General features: G+C 39.1%; 1 protein-coding gene across 2 annotated transcripts in view; it reads left to right on the top strand.

Moving 5' to 3' along the window:
• The first annotated feature begins 19,498 nt into the window (after positions 1 to 19,498).
• Positions 19,499 to 22,134, top strand: part of gabrg2 (gamma-aminobutyric acid type A receptor subunit gamma2) — a 53,640-nt gene continuing 51,004 nt past the window's right edge. For both annotated transcript variants that reach the window (XM_079647536.1, XM_079647535.1), the window contains exon 1: positions 19,499 to 20,004. In XM_079647536.1, the coding sequence (XP_079503662.1) occupies positions 19,889 to 20,004 (116 nt within the window). In that variant the 5' untranslated portion in view covers positions 19,499 to 19,888. The remainder of the gene's footprint in view (positions 20,005 to 22,134) is intronic.

Raw genomic sequence — 22,134 nt, 5'->3', positions numbered from 1 at the left:
ACAGCCACTAACTCACCTCCCCCGACGACCCAAAGGCCTGTCGGAAGAGGTGGGTCTTTAACTGCCCCTTAAAAATCTCTATTGAGGCAGAGGTTTTTATTATCTGGGGGAGTTTGTTCCAAAGCCTTGGGGCGACCACCTCAAAGGCACGGTCACCCTTAGTCTTTAGCCTGCTTCGGGGCACCCTTAGGAGGATCAGAGGATCTCAAGGCCCGGGTTGTGCTGTGAGGGTGGATCAAGTCGTTTATATAGGCTGGGGCTTGGCCATGGACAGCTCTATATGTGTAAACTAGGACCTTAAAATGGGTTCTGAAATGGACAGGGAGCCAGTGCAGGGCAGAAAGAATCGGAATGATGTGGCATGTTTTTTTGGACTGAGTGAGTAATCTGGCTGCAGCATTTTGGACCTGTTGTAACCGGTTTATTGATGTTTTGTTGAGGCAGGAGAACAGAGCATTAAAATAATCAAGCCGGGAGGAAATAAAGGCATGGATAGCCATCTCCATTTCTGTTTAAAATGCTGTGAAGATCACTTCTGCTCAGACAAACATTGGCATTCAATCATATCTTGTTTCAATGAAATGCCCCTTCGAAACCATCTATTATGGGTTGGAGAGTAGCCTTTCAAAGGGTAGAAGTTGTATCGGCTCAATCACAAGAGCATAACTTTTGTCTTTTACTGCCTAGCACATGTTTGTATTGCAGATCATTTTACTATGGACTCTCAGAAAGAGGGTTGTGCTGTTTTCTAATTGGGATTGCCCTGCTAAACTGACTACCTTTAAGTTTGACACATTGTCAACTGTATTGGCTTATACACGCACAAAATATGATTTCCTCCGGGGGCCAGTGGTTTCCCAGTGTCAACAGCATAAATCAAAAAGAACTTAGAGCATAACATGGTTTGTGACCAAGGAAGCACAGGTTAAAATACTGATTGAATGTAAAGTAAAGATACATCATGTTTCTGCAATGGATTGTGAGGGGAATCAAGCCAAGAAATGCTTCTTCACTTCCATTTCAGTTCAACAACATGGGCCTGCACAAAGCCTTAATCTTTAGATGTATGGTTTGGATCTCAATCTGCTGGTCTGTGAGGGTAGGCAGCACGTACTGCAGTGAGTTGAACCATAAATCAAACCTTGGTAGACTTTGTACACTGAATCGACACATCCCTCACACACCTCCCTAGGGATGCATGTGAGGCTAAGGCATCAATCAACAGTTAGCAGGTTAAATGCAAATGGTCGGGAAGGCAAATGGATCCTGATCAGACGAGAAGCAAATGAAAACCTGTGGTGCTTTCTTTCAGAGTGCTTCTTAACAGGCCTAATAGCAGTTGTTACAAAGTGAAGTCAACTGATGTTAAGTGCGAGTAAAAAAACTCAGCTTGTTAACAGGGACATGACATGGCAACATATGAAAAACCTGCAAATTTAGATTTACCCAGAAAAATGTAATCAGAGCCTCAAAATTCATGACTTGAGAACTGACTTGACACTCAATTGCCTACAACATTATTTGCTTTTTCCTTTCACGCATCATGTTTTAAACGAACATATTGAACAACTTAAGGTGAATCTGACGTGGTTAAATGCGTTTTATTGAAAAACAAATTATCGTTGACTCAATAATCATAATGGCTTTTAGCACGTCAGAGTATAAACTAAGCCAATATTCTCTGTTAGGTTTCTAAGAAAGACATGAGTTTTTGTTTTTGTTGTATATACGAATGTTTGTGAAGCTTTGCCTTTTATTTGTTGTATAAGACCATGCATTGTTATTTGTATTTATCTTTTTTAAATGCTCCTTAACTCTCCCAGCCACAATTGTTAATGCTGGACTCAGCTGTGTAAAAAGTCAAATGACATTTCATATTGCAATTTGTTTAGAGACTTTTGAACCTGTAACATACTTCATAATAGTTATATTATATGTTATATGTGTGTGTGCAAATGTGTACATAAATACATACCAATACATACATTGGTTGGTCAGTGTGTAAATGTAATAATGTAAAATATTCAGATCTGTTAAAGTAAGACCCCATGATTACGAAAGAGCATCTGGACTTTTTTTTACAGTATGGTGATGTGGGGCATTGTGTAACTTTAAGATACCATGCGCAATAGAGGAAAATATTGATCAAATGTAATTCTGTTTATAAATAACTATTGCACAACTGTTATTTTTGGGCAACAATTTCATATTAAATTGGGATTTGTGTGAGTTTCTCTGTCTCATAAAAACCCTGGAGATTTCCTAAACATGAAACATCGGCGGTATGATTCATATGATTGTGTTCTATGTTTGTCATATTGTGCATTCCTATGTTACCGTACATGGACCCATATGACACACACACACACACACACACACACACACACACACACACACACACACACACACACACAGACACACACACACACACACACACACACACACACACACACACACACACACACACACACACACACACACACACACACACACACACACACACACACACACACACACACACACACCTCACACTGACACTTACCTTTAGGAGAGATAAATCCAATATCCATCATAATTTAATCCAGTGTATAATTGTGTGGTTGATTACCATAGACATTGCCATATACGTTATTTCAAAAATCCTTATGGAAAACTTGTTGTTACTCCTCCGGTCTCTCACACACAAACATACAAGTACCCACACATACAGTACACACACGCTGCTGATGCGGATGTAATTTGTTATTGTTGACATTTGTTCCATCCTCAGGCAATGCATTTTCCCACTTCATCCACCCTTTATTGTGTCATCATCTGGCATTCTGACCCCGCCTACCATGTAAACAACAAAGGAGAGGTGATGGATGGATAATAGACTGACAGACAGACAGACAGATAGATACTGTCGATAGATACAGTAGATAGATAGATAGATAGATAGATAGATAGATAGATAGATAGATAGATAGATAGATAGATAGATAGATAGATAGATAGATAGATAGATAAATAGATAGATAGATAGATAGATAGATGGATAGATAGATAAATAGATAGATAGATAGACAAATAGATAGATAGATAGATAGATAGATAGATAAATAGATAGATAGATAGACAAATAGATAGATAGATAGATATATACTGTAGATAGATAGATAGATAGATAAATAGATAGATAGATACTTTTGATAGATAGATAGATAGATAGATAGATAGATAAATAGATAGATAGATAAACAATTAGATAGATAGATAGATAGATAGATAGATAGATAGATAGATAGATAGATAGATAGATAGATAGATAGATAGATAGATAGATAGGTAGATAGATAGATAGATAGATAGATAGATAGATAGATAGATAGATAGATAGATAGATAGATGGATAGATAGATTGAGAAATAGGTAGATAGTTAGATAGATAGATAGATAGATATAGATAAATAGATAGATAGATGGATAGATAGATAGATAAATAGATAGATAGATGGATAGATAGATTGATAGATAGGTAGATAGTTAGATAGATAGATAGATAGATAGATAGATGGATAGATAGATTGATAAATAGGTAGATAGATAGATAGATAGATAGATAGATAGATAGATAGATAGATAGATAGATAGATAGATAGATAGATAGATAGATAGATAGATAGATATAGATAGATGGATAGATAGATAGATAAATAGATAGATAGATGGATAGATAGATAGATAAATAGATAGATAGATGGATAGATAGATTGATAGATAGGTAGATAGTTAGATAGTTAGATAGATATAGATAAATAGATAGATAGATGCTAGACAGAGTAGAGGAATAAAGCTCTAGTAAGAGAGTAAGACAGAGAGATAGGGAGAGATAGAGAGAGTGTTTCTATTATTCATCTGCTCATCTCACTGCAGTAGATCCAGCAGGGGGAGGTGTTGCAATGTTTGGTTGATTGCTGGCCATCCATTGCAAAAACCCAACTAAACACACAATCAAACTCACATTATAAAACTATTAAAATAAAAAAATAAGTAAAAAGTGTACAAGGTCAAAAATGTGAGTTTGCTTTAATATCGAATAGACCGTTGAATTGTTTTTATGTCCAATGGTTTACTTCAAATATGTATTTTTTACTCTCTCTCTTCTCCCCCTCAACTCACTTGGTTGGAGAAAATGTAGGGTGGAGAAGAGCTGTTTGAAACCATGAAATGTCTCCCCTCACTAGGGAAGCTTCTCAGGTTTTGTCCGTATTGGAGTCAGGGAAAGTGAAAAAGAGAGAAGGGGTGTAAGAGAAACAGAGAGAGAGAAAGTGAATGAGAGCAGGATTATTGGATGAACCCAGACACAGGGGAGAGTTGGATCTCTCTCTCTCTCAAACACAATGTGAGTGTCGCATTCAGTAGGTGGACATTATCACAAAACAAAAGAATAATGGAAAGTCTGGGATTATGGTTTCCTGTCACATCCACACTCAAGTCTATTCTTTCGATTTCATTTGCGTACACACAAGGTGTCTACCAGGATTTCCTACGTGACACTGCTAGGATATTTCTGTATCCTTTTGGACTGCAGCTCCACAACCTAGTCTCCCTACGCCATGAAGCTCTCAGACAGTTTTAGGTGTTTTTATGGGCTTTTGAATTGCAAGTTGAACATGTCAAAACAAAGGTTGTTACACACCCGTCCTGCCAAGCTAATGAGACCTTGCTACTTTCGCTGGAACTGTCGGATCACAGCGGGCCAGTGAATACGAGACTTACGTTCTAAAGAAGAGGACTCTAATGGCGTCAGGGCTAGGCTGATAGGGGTCTCTTGGGCAACACTGATTTATAGCCCCCTAATGAGCCTCCCATTTATCTGAATAGTGTCTGTGTTTTGTATGTATTAGCTATCAAAAGTTTCTAACTGTTTTTAACACCATTCTTTATCCCATTCTGGGTAAGTTAGGAGGTTGTTTTGACAAATAACAAACGCAAAGATAATTTTGGCAAAAAATGTAACAAATGATAGTCTTACTTTTTCCAGTGTCATAAAGCCAACATCGCAACAAACAAGCATCAGATACGGGTGGCAATTTTGAGAAGAAGTCTCATTTTCTGCTACATTATTAACACATTGCCCAGGCACACTCACAGCCAGAACTTGAAGTGCCTTGGGTGCCAGCTATTATTCATCCTGCGAACGACCAAATGTATGGTCATGGTTTCTTAGCACTGAATAAATCATTGTTGTATTTCAAACCTGACACCGACAAACCTCTCCTCTTATTTATTTGTGCTATTCTACGTCTCAGAGCCAAACTCAGAAAACATTCATTTACATTTTTCCTAAATTAGTGTTTTGTCCTGTGAGAAATTGCTCCCCCTAATTCAACTACTTAAATGAAATTAGGTGAAGGAAGCTAATTGTGTTTCCTAAACATGCTGGGCAACCAAATGTCTGAGCAGATGGGTGTTTGTTAACATATTCATATTTGTATTGATTCAAAGTGACAATTAACTCAATTGAAGGTGACAAATTCAATTTAAGGCCACTGAACCAGTTTCCTGTTTTTCTTTTTTTATAATGTGTTTGGGTAGGTCTAACTCTTTAAGTCATTTCATCATGCAAGTCAATACACGCTGTACTTTATTATCTGTTGCAAATGTGTAGCCAGATGTAAAATAGGCTCTTGATGAGGAATTGTAAAAACAGGTAACACACCTGAAAAAATGTCTGTTGAAATAAAAGGCCAGTTGTGATGATAGACATGTCCGTTTGTGTTCAGGCTTGCAGAGCAATTCATCTTCCTACAGGTGTACAGGTGTGCTCCTAAAACTCTGGTTCTATAACGTCTACTCAACTCAAGACAAACAAACTTTTTTTTCATCACCGACCATCAAATCATAAGTTCAAACCTGTAGTCATTTTATATATATTTAGCATTGTTTGATTGGCTTGGAAACTCCCCTGAACGCGTTTCTACGATATATCATACTGTAAGTTCAAACCTGTAGTCATTTTATATATATTTAGCATTGTTTGATTGGCTTGGAAACTCCCCTGAACGCGTTTCTACGATAGGTGAGCACTACAACAAAGCAAAACAACAGCTGTTCCTTCATATATTTCCCCACCTTGATAATGTGCAACCCTTCCGCATGGCTGCATGTTTTTCTCTCTCTAAATCCAGATGGCCACTTCACGCTTTAACATTACATGCGGTTCACTATTTTGAACTTTTGTATATTTTCTCACTATTAATTAGCCTCTTGAGTGGGTCCTAGAATAAATAAAACATTTGACCTGAGCACTCTCTGTACTTTCCGCCTGCAGTTGTCTTAAAGGGGCCCGTTCTGCTCATTTTCAGGTTCATATTTGAATTTTGGGTATGTTGGAGAAACTCTATAAATTGAAAACTATGTACCTGAACAAAAACATATAAAACACTCAAGGAAAGGGGAAACCCTAACAAACATAATAAGGCCCGTTTCTATGTGATAGTTTTGAGGAAAGTGAAGAACACATTTGAAGTCATAATCACAGCATTAAAGCTTTTCGGTTTTGGAATAAGTATATTCATACAATAAAGTAAACCTGCTATATGCTCTTGAGGCATTGTTCTCCGTCAAACTGTCTAGTCTAGACTTGTTGACTCCCTGCATAATATCCTGATGTAAATGTGCCTGTTACTCAATGACTTGCATTTCAGTCCCCTGCTTGTTATACTGAATTGTATTATGATATAATAGTTTGCAGAAAGATACAAGAAACTATCCTGAAATAAAAAATAAAAACATTCAAACTGGAAAACAAAATATCCATTGTTTTGTATTCCGTAGGTCCAATACTTTATGCACTGAATATCAAGTATGGTTTCATGGTAGGTTAAAATTTGATTGACAGATTATAATACATACGACTGGCAGGGCGTAGCAAGACCACTGTTATCTCATATACTCTTTCTCCCTGCAATCTCTAGTGACACTTCCACGCTGTCTTGCAGCTGTCCAAGCGAGTTTCATATTCAACCTGAGTGGCACCATGACACCAGGGGAAGGAGTAGAGAGAGGGACAGAGAGAACCAGAGGAAGAGACGCAGGGTGAGGAGTGATGGAGGGAATGTTAGAGACGGGGGGAGGACTGAAAAGAAATCCAATATGGTTTTGAATGCTCTCCAGAAAGGGCATTAAGGAGTCACTTAGCTTAATCCATTATGCTTCACAGGATGTGTCTGCCTTTCTACTCTAAATCAAATCTTGTATCCAGGTAATTGTTCCCACATTAGAAAAAACGACATCCTGCTTTCATCCCCTGAATGCTCACTCACCCTGACCCATCTATCTGAAATGGGCAATGGTTATAATGTTGATGATACAATAAACAATTTGAGGACAGTGTCACAAAAATAGTTTTTTAAGAACCTAAATTAAGTCAAATGAAGCAGAAACAATAACGCTGATAACAAAGAGGAAAAGGATGGTTATGGTGGTGATAATGATGATTATGTTTTTACGCCTCTTTATAAGCGGTTTAGTGATTATGCCTGTCATTCTTCAACTGTTTCGCAGATACACACTGTAATACTTGGAGGCTCCAATGTACAATGCCATTCGTCTGCTGAGTAGCACCACTGGCCACTGTAAAGGATGTATAAGGTCAAGTTGTCAGAACAACTGCAACAAACATTTTCAATGACCTTCTGTGTTGGCAGCTATGAAAATAAAGTGAGTTGAACCGCTTCAGTCAGAGATCGCTCGGACAAACTCACCTTACCACAAATCCACCAGATGCAACAAATATAAGAAAGGAATTATACATTACTCTTTCTAAGGTAGTACAATATTCATTCATTATAATATCCAGGCACTAACTTGTATATTTTGTGGAATAAACAAATGCTTAATCTTAACATACAATGATTGTGTAAAAGAGATGTCTTCAGTTTATCTGTGTAGATGTCTTTTTGGATTATTGTTTTTTTTGTTGTTTTATTGGTATTGTTTCAATGTTATTTAAGTCGTTTTATCTGGGGCTTTCAACCAAAAGCCGTTTGCTCAGTTATAACCAGATGACAGCTAATAGTTAGCGTGAAAGTGTATCTTCTATTGGACATAATCCCAACTGAATTAAATGTTGGTTAATATGGCTTGATGCATCATTTAGGAGCTCCTATAGCGTATAACAGACTAACACCCATTCAGAATTTGCAACACACTGCAGTCAGACCACATTAGTCCTCATTCGTTTTGCAGCAAGTAAGAAAAATGAGTGTGCCACAGCAAATGAATTACTCAAACCTTCAATGTGTGAAGCCCAAATTGACCTTTACACGGCGGCCATCAAAGGGGTGCATTGCATAATTGAAAATCTTTGAAATATCAATGGACACTGAATCTCATCAACTTTCAATGTAGAACATCAACAGGAGCAAACTCATGTTCCGTCTCCGCGCTTTGAGTTCAGTCCAGTTCTTTGGCTTGATAGATTTTTGTACTTCGCCCAGAAATTGGGATTTGAATATCAATTCCTCCCCCACCACACACACGCTTCGCCCACCCAGTCCTTTTTCGGCCAGGATATTGTTACATTTCTGGCCGAAAAATTCCTTTAAGGCTCTTCGTAGAAAAATTGTTTTACAATTTCATTTCTTGCATTGCCTTGCTTAGTATTGCTAAATGCACACTTTCAGGTTTTTGTTGTCAGATGTAACATACATACAACAAACCTAACTGTAACTCCTCTGCAGCATCAAATCGCCTCACAATGTGTCTGAATAAACTACCAGTGAACCGCAGGTCCGCTGCAACTCTCCTTACTTAAGACTGAAGACTTTTCTTTTTGCCGCTGCTTTGGATTAAACCCAATGACTATTCATATCTTACATTGCACTACTACTTCATTTATTGTGTGTTTCTGTTGCACTATATCTTAATCTCTTAATGTTTTTACTTGTAAGCACTTTGAATTTCCTTGAAATGTGCTTTTTAAATAAACTCGCCTTTCCAAAGTTAAGTGTTTAACTCAAACTGCACACTTTGTCTCTCTGACCTTGGCTCATTCAGTCTACCTCTGAAAACATGAACAACTCTTTATATTTCATACAAAAAAGAGTGATGAATAATCTTTGATGTCATCAAAGCAACACTTCCTGGAGCTGTTCCATTCACCGTACATGTGCCAAACATGAACAGTGTGACAGTGCCCGTGGCTATGTCTTATATAAAGGCGCAGTGTTTGGTTCGGAGCCCCTAGCTCTTTTAGGAAATGAAATCCCATTTGGGAGTAAAAGACTTTCAACAGTTATTCTATAGTAACCAGAGTCCACCCTTATTTCTTTGACAGGAGAGCAGCTGCAGAAATAGAATTCTAATTACATAGGTTGCCTGGATTTTAGCTTAGAGGTATATTTATTCATATTCATAAATAATAATTGCGTGTTGACATTTCCTTCACAATATTATGCCCAATCTCACTTTGAATTAACATATGACTTGAAGTGTAATTTCTAAGAGTTGCACAAACTGTAGCAAGAGTAACAATTGGGGCAGCTGTATATCTGCAGCTCTACTGTGTATGATACAATGTTGTAGATACAGTGATTTGTAATATTCATTCACATTTTAGTAAAGTTGTACAGATGAATGTTGCAGTTTGTGGCTCTGGGATGTAAAATGCTGGTGTGGGTAACAGTCGTTTGTTTGGAAAATGTCTCAAACAAACTTTACAATCCTGAGTGAGAGAGACATATTGCCAAATGAACTAGAACAGTATGGAGGGTTTGAGAAAACAGCAGCTCATTTCCAAAAGCTTATCAAAATAAAACATTACCAGGGGTATCACTGTGAACTGAAGCACACTCCCGAAGCGGAGTCCTCAACACGTTTTCAGCAAGTGCACTGCTTTCAGCCAAAGGCACTTTACGTTCTGAATGAGATGCAAAGCATGTTTCAGCTCCCCAGGTAAGAGTATCTAGCCTTGGGTTAGGCAACAGATATAAAGACACTCCTGCTGATCCAGAATGCATTGGCTGCTTTATAAACAATGCACTCTCTGTGAACCCTGTGGTTTATCAGACGTGTCACAGTATGATTTCTGTCCATTTATGTGATCACTAATTGTCAGACGGGATCTACAAACAAAAACTTTTGTTTATTCTCACTTCTTTCATTAAGCTATTAGGTTGTCTCTACAGTCACTTTCCTTCTGTAAACTTTACAGAAGGTATTTATGTGTAAAAGTCTCAAGGATATCCACCCGTAGAGACACACATCAATTCTTGCTGTCCAATTGCATACAGCGAGCTGAGTCGGCACTGGGGTTCCCACCAGGGTCTTTACAAGCCGTTGATCAGAAAAACAAAAAAGGATATGTTTCTAGAGGCCACCCACTGCTGAGTGGAGAGGGGTAAACACACACAGAGGCAGGTGGATCACTTGCACTTCTCATAAGGTTAATAGCCTAATCTCAGGATACATAAATACAGGTGTGAGATGAGGCACTTGTAGGTTGTATAAACCCTGGTGCTGATTCTGCATGTAGTGTAATGTCAATAAAAGATTGGATTAACGGACTGTATGCCTCCTGCACCCCATTAAACAGCCAGTGAACACAGCAGTGTGATTAGCAGCTAATGAGCCTGAGATTTCCCTCAGGAGTTGGAGGAGACCAAAACAGAGCTCAAAGGAAAGTTCATTTTGGACATAACCCTAACCCTGTCAAAACAAATTTCAGGGAAATATATTGTTTCCCGATTACACTTGTATCAATATATCGCCAACAATCATCCAATCACAGCTCAGCAAAAAAGTCCCTGTAGCAGATTTGAGTGGATGAACGGGTAAAAAAAAGACAGGCTTCAACTGATTGTTGTGGCCGGTGTTGTGTTTGAAATCCAAAGGTGACGTTCACTTTTTTTAACTTTACATTACTTCAATAATGGAAAAGAAAAAAAAGCGTTGGTTTCAGTTGACCATATTTTAAAAATAGAAACCATAATGCGAGACAACATTAACTTCCCACCAAAAGTAATTGACAATGCAAATATTTGGTTGTATAGGTAGAGTATTTAAATACTCGAGAGTGATGAATGCTTGGGTGAGGGATGATCTATCCCGAATTGCTGACTGCTATTTAGAGTCATTCACACCTTTACGGAGGTGTGCAGATATACTGATTTCGGTTAGGCGATCCCATCCTAAAAAAGGACATTCGTGTTAATTCTTTAAATACCAAGAAATGCAACCATCAACTTATTTGGAACATCTTTAACATTAGGATAGACAAAGGAGAAGTGAAGTGTGTTGCAGTTTGAGAAGCTTGTATACATGATCAATACTGCCTGTCGTCTTTCTTCTTTTGCAAAAACCTATGTTGCCTTTTAAATGAATTCAGTCATAGTTCTGAATCCAAGCTTAATACAGATGCCAACATCTTTCAAGCCTTAAGAGTAAGAGTTTCCATAGAATACACATTGTGGACACATTTGCTGTTTAATTTATAAAGGAAAAATGTACTCTGTGTTGTTATGTGTCATAGAAACCTCAATAAACTACATTTAAAAGGTGTTTGCAGGGAGTTCAATGCTCGAAACTCTATGGAAATGTCAACCATGGCTGTTATGTATCCCCTTAGTCAGAGACAAAATAGGAGGCCCCTCCACCATGAGCACAACGAGGCCGAGTAAACAATATGCCTGCCATGCACAATGGGCCAGAGTGCTATGGCCTTGGGTTAAACAAGATGTTGCGTAGCATCCTGTTAGAGACACAGAACAGAGTGATGAGCTCGTGATAAAGCTTCTCCTATGCACTGAATGGAATTCAAAAGCATTACGACTCACTGAGGTGTGTGAAGACGTACTGCACTGATTATGTGAGATGGACCCCATATTCATACAAATAAAACTTTTGTGTCGAATTAAGGTAATGTATTTCTCCTCCAACCCATTTACATGTCAAGGTGAGTAAAAGGGATGTGTTGCTTTACATTGTGAACATATCGTTTTCAGTGAAAGCCAGGATCATCTGTATTCCTTACAGGAATGATACATAGTATTCTATAGTACGTCTCAGGCAGTCTTTTCTTTTTATTCAGGGTATATGCAGGAATCCTGAAGTCAAATGTAATACCTTTGAAGACCTTTTTTAAGACCCTTTTCATACATTTGAAGACCTCATCGCCCCTTGGAGTTTTAACCGGTTACCTTGGCGACACACTTTACCTCACATTGACTATATACAGTATTGATTGTCCTTCCTCCTTATCTTCCAACCATTTGGACGCAAACTTGCATTTCCCCATAACGATGTTGTTTAACAACCGGCGTAAACGGACCTTCCCGCGCTATCAGTCAGTGAGCGTGTGATGTGCTGTTCAGATGACGTCAAACCCAACGGGATGCCATAAATAAACTCCACAGAATCACACTACACACCTACGCAATGATTACATTCAGGCACACTGTAGAATACAACCTCTTTGGAGAATTTATATACTTATTGAAAATAAACTACACAATGTAATACCTTGGAAAATGCCGTTTAATACTTTTTAATAGCCTTCATTTTTGCTAAATTAATTTATCAACTTTTAATACTTTTTAAGACCCCGCGGACACCCTGTTATTTAATTGCTAGTGGTTGAAATCTCTTGTTCTCGTATTCAAGTCATCATGTTGTCCATATTATTACGACACATTCTTCCACAATTACTGCCCAATGAAGCCTGCCATATTCCATGAGAACCTGGTGATTATGTTGTTAATGATCAATTGAAGAAACAGTGGTGCTCTCTTTACAAATCTGCAGAAGTATGAGTCGCCATTAGGAGAGCCTTTTGATATTACCAAAATGAGACAAAAAGACAAAATATGAGCTTCAGAATGAATGTCGCTGCTGTTTTCTAAATGATTTAAGAGACATGCTCTCCATCTGAAGGGATGTTACATGTATAGTATAGAACACAGATGAAATGGCTCCTTTTCTAGTGTGGTGCTTTGGATGCAAGACAGGACTTTATAGCTGATGGGCGATGTGATGCTGAAGAGTTCCCTAGGGACTGACCATTTAGTGACAGCCATTGCTAGCATCCTCTTCTCTTTTCCGACACATGCACCAGGCAACATTAGAGCTTTGTTATGGCTGTAATCAAGGTGAATATGCATCTTAACAGCTATTTCAATCTCCCGACAAACAACGGGCCAACGAGATAATTTCCAAACTATGTTTTGAAGTGTCTTTTGAAACTCCAGCCTATGATGAATGGGGGAGGACAGGGCATTAGTGTTCTTCAGATGACAAAGTGGGGCTCTGGCACATCTTCAACTATAGAGCAAGGTGAATGAAAACAGAGAGGCCACCCTCAAGGTGGAAATACCAGCAACGCATGCAGTGTTGAGGGGAACAACTTTATTTTGAAAACATCGGGGTGCATCAAGGCCACAGGCAGAAAAGCATTGGGATTGCAGTATCAAGTTGTTCCCTACAGCTCTAAAAGCATTGGGATTGCAGTATCAAGTTGTTCCCTACAGCTCTAAAAGCATTGCTGAAAGGTTCAAGGGGTTAGCTTTCTGCCAATGGAACAGCTAATCTTGATGGTGATGAGGGAGATTTACTTTTGATAGAAAAATGCATCATACAGTAAGTACATCCCAAAGCAGATACATCTTTTGGAATTGGCACCCGCTGTGTAGAAGCATTTTTTTTTTTGTTGCAGTTTTCTCACGCTTCAGTTATTTCCCCCTCACACAAAAGGCTTTAGAGAAAAAGTAGACAAACTCCTGAGGGTGTGTGACACATACATAGTCTAAACAAATCCTCTCCACATATTCCACCATCCATCTTTTAACTTGGCAGTCCTCTGTCTGCAAATTGCACCAGTCTTTCGTTCTGGCATGTTCTCCTTCACATGCAATCTGTGGTTTCTGCATCCGTGACTTTGGGCTCTATCGTGGTTTGTTTTTTCTATAAAGCCGTGACCCTGAAGAGAATATAAAAGCCTCAGAAATAATACCAGAGCTGAAAGCAGAAACTCCCTGTGATCTACCTTTGGGAGTGGAGATTATACCTGCTTAACGTCAAGCAGACCAAATACCATATAAAGAGGCCATGAAATCAGCCAGCTGAATTTCCCCCTGATCACAGTGGAGAGGTTAGATGCTGGCAGGCGCCTCAGCCACCATTCAGGAGCATGTGTGCACGCCTCATGGAGAGCAGACCAATAAGCTTGACTGATACAGGCTTAGAGCAAACTGAATATCCAAATAATCCTTATGGTTTGTTCAATCCATATACAATGCATGGTTTACTGGATCAGACCAATTTAGATAGAGCCGGATACATTGTCCTTTTCAACCTGATTTCCACTCATTAAAATAAGTTGAAACAACTGTAAAAGTAAACAAAATGAATTACAATATTAGTTTACATGAATATTATTTCATTTTGATTTGATATATTTTCAAATGTGATTAATGTTAAGGGCATTCCTTAGCTGTGAAGAATGTATATTGCGTATACAATGATTGTAATCAACACATAAAAGGCATGGTTTTAGACCACACAAAGTTTACATAATGATGTATGACCCAAACAGGCTTATGTTTAGGAATGTGATGCTTCATTATTCATGTACTTTGTCAAAGTAGCTTTCAAACCTTCACATTAAAGATTGGACTAGTCTCCATTACATTGTAATTTATTGGCAGATTCAACTTAACAAGCAGCTACAATCTATATGTCACCGCTTTACAGTACAGCATCCTGCTTAAGTGCACATTCCCTCTCCCTAATATGTCAATCGTTCATCATATATGCTTACTTTCAGAGCCAAGAGCAGTATTTCAAGTGAGATCCACCCAGAATCTAACACAGTCCACATAGTTATCTAGGTGAAATGCAAACAGTGTGAGGATGAGAGCCTGAGAGGAGCTTGATTTGGTGGTGTGTGCACCCTTCAGGTTGACTAATCAAAATGCCCAACACGTCTTAAACAGTTCACACCCTCTGCAGCTGACTGTTCGCAGTGAGGAGGTTGTTGGCATTTCACATCAATCCTATTCTAGTAACATTATCCTCCATGGTGATAAGGTGGTTGTTATTCAGCTGATAACCTCAAGGCGCTCAAGCTGTAACATGATATTTTCAAAAGAGAAGCCAATAAAAATGCAATAGTAAAAATGAAATAAGTAAGAACAATACAGTGTTTACATAAGGTACTTGAGATACTTGGGTGCAGTACGTTTTTTGGGTGAAATAGCAGGGTCCTATTGAGTGTTAATATGCTGGGAGAAAATGCTCGTGAGTAGAAAGCGATGAGAAAATAGACCTATTTCCAAAGCCACTACCTCACGAGAATGCCCACTAGTTTCTTCCTTAACACAATTGTTCTTGTATTTGACTTTGTCTGTCAAGTAGAACAGGATTCATTATCATATTGTAGGAAAAACACAGAGCAGCAAATCAAGAGATGCATTGATGTTACTCTTAATTTGGGCCCTCATTAATTTAGCTGAGAGAACTGAATGACTCAGCATGACATGTTGTGAGATCAAGGAACCATTTCTAAATGGGGCCGTTAATAAAGATAGATTTGAAAGAAAGTAGCGCTTTACAACAGGCTTGGCAGAATGCACAAACGAGTCTGTTGGACTAAGAAAATGTTAGAGACAAAGTGCATTAAACCTACAATGGCATTTCAGATGTGGTTTTAAAATGTTAGTTATTTCAGACCACAGAAAGTGCTTTCTCATGTTCATGTCCGGAAGCTCTCAGTGAGAAGGGATGTGTTTGCACATTTGCTATGTTGAATAAACAGGCCACCTGGCCTTAGACTGCATTCGTCTACTCCAGTTTCACTGCTCTTGCTTTTTTAGGTCTTGTCTTTGCTGCAGTACAATCCTCTCAGGAAGTTTGTTGTTGTTGTGTATGTTTACCTTTCTTTGTGGATTTTTGATTCTGTTGTTGCGTAACTTTTGTCTGAATGCCAGCATGTTTCTCATATCCAATAGTGCTTGCAGTAGATCATTCTGGTCCCACAGCTTGATGCTAACAGAGCGGGGCTGTGACAGCATATGTGTGGGTTGTAAAACTGGAATGATAGTGGAACTGGGCATCTGTGTGTCCAATGGTGCCATTATAGAAGACTATACATTCCTCAGCTCATATCTACAGATGACACAACATATCAAAACAACTAGACCCACATGTGCCACAACTAGACGCATATGTGCCATCCTGTCCGCAGAAAGAACGGGGGTCATTAAGGATGAAGTCATTCTTGAACTGTTTTTTGAGCAGACATGTCACTAAACCAAGTCTTCCAATGCCAGTACTCTCACTGCCCACAATGCAACCAATCTGTTTGATTACAGAAATGAAAACCCTGGATGCTTTGTAATTTGTAATATCAGCCTTGTACTGTGCTCAATATCTTCATCCACTCAGCCTGACTGAGTGTGTGTGTGTGTGTGTGTGTTGCCTTGTATAACCATAACAAACATTTGGTATAAGGCATTTAGATTAAAAGTATACAGATCTAATTATCACCCAACAGTGAGTGTCTCCCACTAACATAATACATCAACATGAGTTAATTAACTGTTGCGATTTAGTCTCCTTTGTTGCATTTCTCTAAATGACTTATTTCGTCTTGGTTAGATCAATACCTCCTACTGCTAACCAGTATCCATGACGCTGGTGTTTGGGTCATGACCTGCATGGCTAGATTCTCTGACAGTGGCGGTGACATGGCCGCTGGGCAGGGAGAGATCCGTGGCCCTCAGGACTGAACGGTATATGTGTGAGAGTGTGTGTGTGTGTGTGTGTGTGTGTGTGTGTGTGTGCGTGCGTGCGTGCGTGCGTGCGTGCGTGCGTGCGTGCGTGCGTGCGTGCGTGCGTGCGTGCGTGCGTGCGTGCGTGCGTGCGTGCGTGCGTGCGTGCGTGTGTGTGTGTGTGTGTGTGTGTGTGTTATGACCAGTTTAATTAATAATTCATGATATGGATGGCCTATCTTTCCTTTGAATTTTCCCAAACTGTAGATAATAGAAATACAACATTTAAAATACTGTATGGGCAACGGAGATGACTATTCTCTGCTATTTCTCTTAACTAATACTACTAGTACACGTAGTGTTTTACCTGCATAAAAAACAAAACAAATAACAGTTAAATGCAATGTGTTTTGTAAGTATTATGGCCTTTTTTGCTGCAAAAAATTGCATTTGCGTTTTTGGCTTTTGAAACCCTTATCCACATGTGTTTTATTATTGGGAGGCATAGTATGGCCAGGGAAAGTGAATTGAAAAAATGGTTATAAGAATATTATTAAAAAATGACTAGACTTCATCTTGTTATTGCTAACTGTATTGGTGAGTGGTTGTTGGTTTGTGCATCCTGCCTGATGAAGCGTCTCTCAATTTCCTCAAGATGATTAACCTACACTGAGCCTCACTTGCCACAAATACTGTAAACACATGATGGTGTTTGCAAATCAGACACAGCTCATCTTCCAAGCATGTCACACTTAGGCGGAAACAGCTACAATCAACTTTGATTGCCACAGTTTAATTTTAATATCTTGTGTTTTAAAAAAATAAGGAAACCGACAACGTCTGGTTGTCTTTCGAGGAAATGAGTTTCTAAGTACGCAGATTATGTGAAAAGAACAGTGCAGTTCACTTTGGCTGTCACCTCATTTGACTAAAACAGTGATGTTGTAGCATGTTCACTGCCTGTATGCTTGGAGAAAAACTGTTCAGAAGGGAATTTGGGCTAATGCACCACGACAAGACGACTACTCTGAAAGCACCTGCTTGTTTCCACTGCACCTATCACTTTTTTTGCCGCTAACTTTACCTTCCACTTCCACACTGGTAGGATTTTATTTTAAATCAGTTCAATGAATTGTATTTTTCTGTGTTTGACAACAACATGTTATTGGATACGGACAAAATACCAAAAAACAAAAGACAGAGAAAGAAGAACAGAAATAACACTGATCTATCTTCAGCCTCTAGTCTGCACACTTGACAATGGACATTTGGAAGCAGTGTCCTTGGGTCACTCAAAACAGAAGACCGAACAAAGCTGCTGAGGACACGTGTGCTGTTTTGCTCTAGGCATTCACATCACACACAGTCCTAACAAACACCCCTTAATATGCGTGATATTTTCTATGTTTAGCTTAATTTTGGTGACATCTACATCACAAAATATTGTCAATACTGTTGCTTAATGTTTTATTGTTTGCATTTAAAAACACGTACTACTAGCACGATATAAAAGCGAGAGAGAGAGAGAGAGAGAGAGAGAAGGATATATATTGCAGTGTAACAGCATTATCAAAGTAATGTATGAGATAGTCTGTGATAGGCTACAATTTTCTATTTTAGATTATGAACAAATTTTTTCTCACAAACGCCACCTCAAGGAGTCCTTGGTAAGCAGTTACACCCCTCCAAAGGAGGAGCAGTAGCATACTTACATAAGGAATTTGAAATGGGTACTAGAGCACCTTACAGAGGACAATTGTAAACCTTGGGATGCCTTTTCTTTCGGTTTCAAAATATCTCAAAGACTTGTAAAAGCAGATATATCACAGAAGATAATGTAAATATATCATCTGGCAGAGGCTGCTTCCACCCTATTCAGACAACAAATCAATTTATGTACTAAATTAGCAGAAAAAAACAATGAATAAGTTCCCTTTTTGGAGTTGACAGTATTTTTTTTATATATTGTCAAATCAACTGGGCCGTGAGAGCCAGTGTTCAAGCAGCAACAAACTGACAGTAGCTGTCCTTTGTGCTGAATGGTGGTTTGTTTTGCAGATGAAACTAATAGAGCTGTCCAAGGTGCTCAAAGCGTGACTGCATTCCACTCAGGCCGGTGGGTCGTTAAGGATTCTAAATAGATCTGTATGAACACACACACACACACACACACACACACACACACACACACACACACACACACACACACACACACACACACACACACACACACACACACACACACACACACACACACACACACACACACACACACACACACACACACACACACACACACACACACACACACACACACACACACACACACAACTATTTGTATAATTACTTCATACAAATGTTTCTTTGTCTGCATTGTAGCCTATGTAGGAAAAGTGCAAGTGAAACATGATTACAACTATCAGTCTTCTATGTAACCTCATTGTGGTCACTGACACTGCATAAAAGGGAATACTTGCTCTTCATTAGTCTGTTAGGGACCACAGGATGTCACCTTAGATCTCATTTTGTAAGCCCCCACATTAAATTAGGTTAACTGCTGCTTCACATTATTGGGCAGCAGCTACACCAGCAGCCAGTAATTACATCATAACTGCAAAATATGATTTTGTCATTAAAAAAGATTATATAAAAAGTGTGCCGGTGGTGAGAAATAAAACCACAATTTTTTTCTGTAGCAGCAAGCTAAGGTTATTTTCCCATTCAGTGTAGCCCTGCTTCCGCTCGGTGAAACCACGCATGTGTTGTTCCGTGCTGCAGCAACGTGCATCAGCTCCTCTCTGACCCCACTGTTAATCTGCATCCAGACTGTGGCTCCACTGCTTTTTTCAGCAGCTGATTTTAGAGAAGCATATTACTGGGGGGGGGGCTTTGCCGTCTGTTGCAATTTTTTAGGGCCCTGCCAGGCTGATGATTCGGCAAACAGACAGGCAAAAAAAAAAACCGAGCGACGCGAAATCAAGACTCGCATCGATTTTGTTTTGGCTGATTTCACTTCACCGTACGTCCGCCTCGGGTCTAGATTTGCAGACCCGCTACTTCTAACGTGCGTTATGTATCGTAGAGAGGAACCCAGTAAATAGACGGACACGTCCATCTGCAATAAAGAGGAAACGAAGATGGTGACGATGGCTTCACCAAATTTAGCCTCCAAATGCTCGACAGCAATGGCGAAGCCTTCCCTCCCCTTGAAGCTGTTTCTCTGGGTGTTTATTGTCGTTAATCTCCCGACAAGGTAAGCTATTCACGAGTGATATTTCCTCTCCAAATCATGATTCTTTTATCGGCTTTAATGTGTAGCGTGTGTCTTATTTTAAAACACATCGTTTTGCGGTTCTTCCCATACAATGCCAACACAGCCCTGCTTTTCAGAGGGATCCTGGACGATCTAGTTTTAATTGAACAAAAGGAATACTGTAGTGTAAATACTGCACGTTTAATTGTGGTTCGACATGGACGTGTGATCTTTTAGATTTCCACAGCGACACATGCATCGCGTTACTTGGAGACGCCGTGGGTTATTTTTTTCACATAACATTTAGGCGAACAACGGAAACAAGCTGCCTTTATTACTCGGATGTGGAAATAAAATAATTGACTACCGGGCATTTTGCAGATAAGCGGATATATGAGCAGACCAGTATCTCACACAATCTGTCCAGCGTTAGAAATAGCATAGTGGCAGGCTAATGTGCTTGAAGCTAAGGCTGCATATAGTCTCTGCAAAGCTGTCTTTAAGGATCACGTCTATTCTAAGACACTAAAGCCTCATTATTAAACGCAGGTGTTGGATGTGGCCGAACTCGAACAGCTATTTACTAAAAATCGCTTGTTATAAAGATAACTTGAATATGACTGAGGGTACATTTCATCCCACGTATTTGAGATAAAAAAAGCATTTCAAAATGGCAGACAATCACACAGAAAATGCAAGTGTAAAGGCACAATAAGGACAAGGAGAACACATATGGACTCATCATTGTCTTGCACACAGACACACACAAGCAAAGGACTGCCATTTCAGCTTTACTGAGTGGCATACTCGGGTTTATTGAGAGAAGCTGTTCGGTTGTCCCTGTCAAGACATTATTCCCGTTTACTAAGGAGAAAGAAGCCAAGGGGAAGGGTGGCAAGGCTCCTCGCTTCGCTCTCGTCTTGTGCTGCTTGAGGGTGAAAAATGGAGGCAAATAAATCAGACGACGTTCAATCACCGTCATACTGATCGCAACCTCAGGGCTCCCTGCCCAGCCTGCATTGCCAGGCCTGTGTATTTTACTAATTGTATGCACAAGTAATGTTCACATTATGCATGAGTGAACACTACACCTTTCCCCATTCATGTATAACCACAATTGAGATGTATAGACAAGTTATGGATTGTATGCATTGTGCATGGGTGTTTCAAACCTAATGAACTAAGATTTAATATTCGGGTGCTCCTTAGACAAACATGACAAGGCCAAATCACAGCTGTTTATGTAAACACTCATTCATTATGTGTTGCTAATACCTTGCTATGCCTCAATGTCAGCAAGATATTGTGTCTTTTCGAATTGTCAAGCAAGCCCTGTTTAATAATTAGCTAATAGAAATCTATTGCTTGGGAAGATTTCATTGGACGTCATTTGTGATTTATGTATGGGACTTGTTACATAAGACATTTCTCAAGGCCTCTGGCATGTTGCAGTAATCTATGCTACTTTGTGACTCATTGACAGTTACTATGTGTAGTGATGTCTGATCGCACCACCATACATTAGCCTCCCTGTACAGCCTCAAGTAGAATAGTACAATACATTTACAGATAACATACTAATGTGTTGGGATTATGATCTATCGTCTTATAATTAGACTTCATATGTAGGCCCAGGATCCACTAGGATATGGCCATGATAGGAGGAAGTGATGTCAGAGTGAGGAAGCATGCTGGTGTTTTCTTTTCTTTTGCTAAGTGGTGTTTACTCTTCTGCAAACTCCCCTCGAGCATTTTGTGAGGGAAATGAATATTAGAATATAATAACATGTTGTGAATCGAAAAATAACATCTGTTTTTAGTTACCTAACCTTAACCACACCAGAACATATACTAATTTAAATGGGTCATGGATTAAGACTGATTTTGGATTAATGGACATACACATACGTATGGGACAATAGAACATGTCAGATTTCAGGAATGTTGTTAGTGGAAATAATTGTTTGATTGTAAGAGCTAATGAAATGTAATGCCTGCCATAATCTGACAAAGAAAGGAAATACACAACATGCTTTTAGAAGGGTTAGCAGGCTCTTACTAGATGTCAACAATGTATTTTCTCAATAGATAGTAGTACAAATGCTATATTTCAGGGTTTTACAATGTCAC

This window comes from Notothenia rossii (genome assembly GCF_949606895.1).
Source record: "Notothenia rossii genome assembly, chromosome: 9".
NCBI classification, from domain to species: domain Eukaryota; kingdom Metazoa; phylum Chordata; class Actinopteri; order Perciformes; family Nototheniidae; genus Notothenia; species Notothenia rossii.
This window is presented reverse-complemented; position numbering and strand designations above follow the sequence as displayed.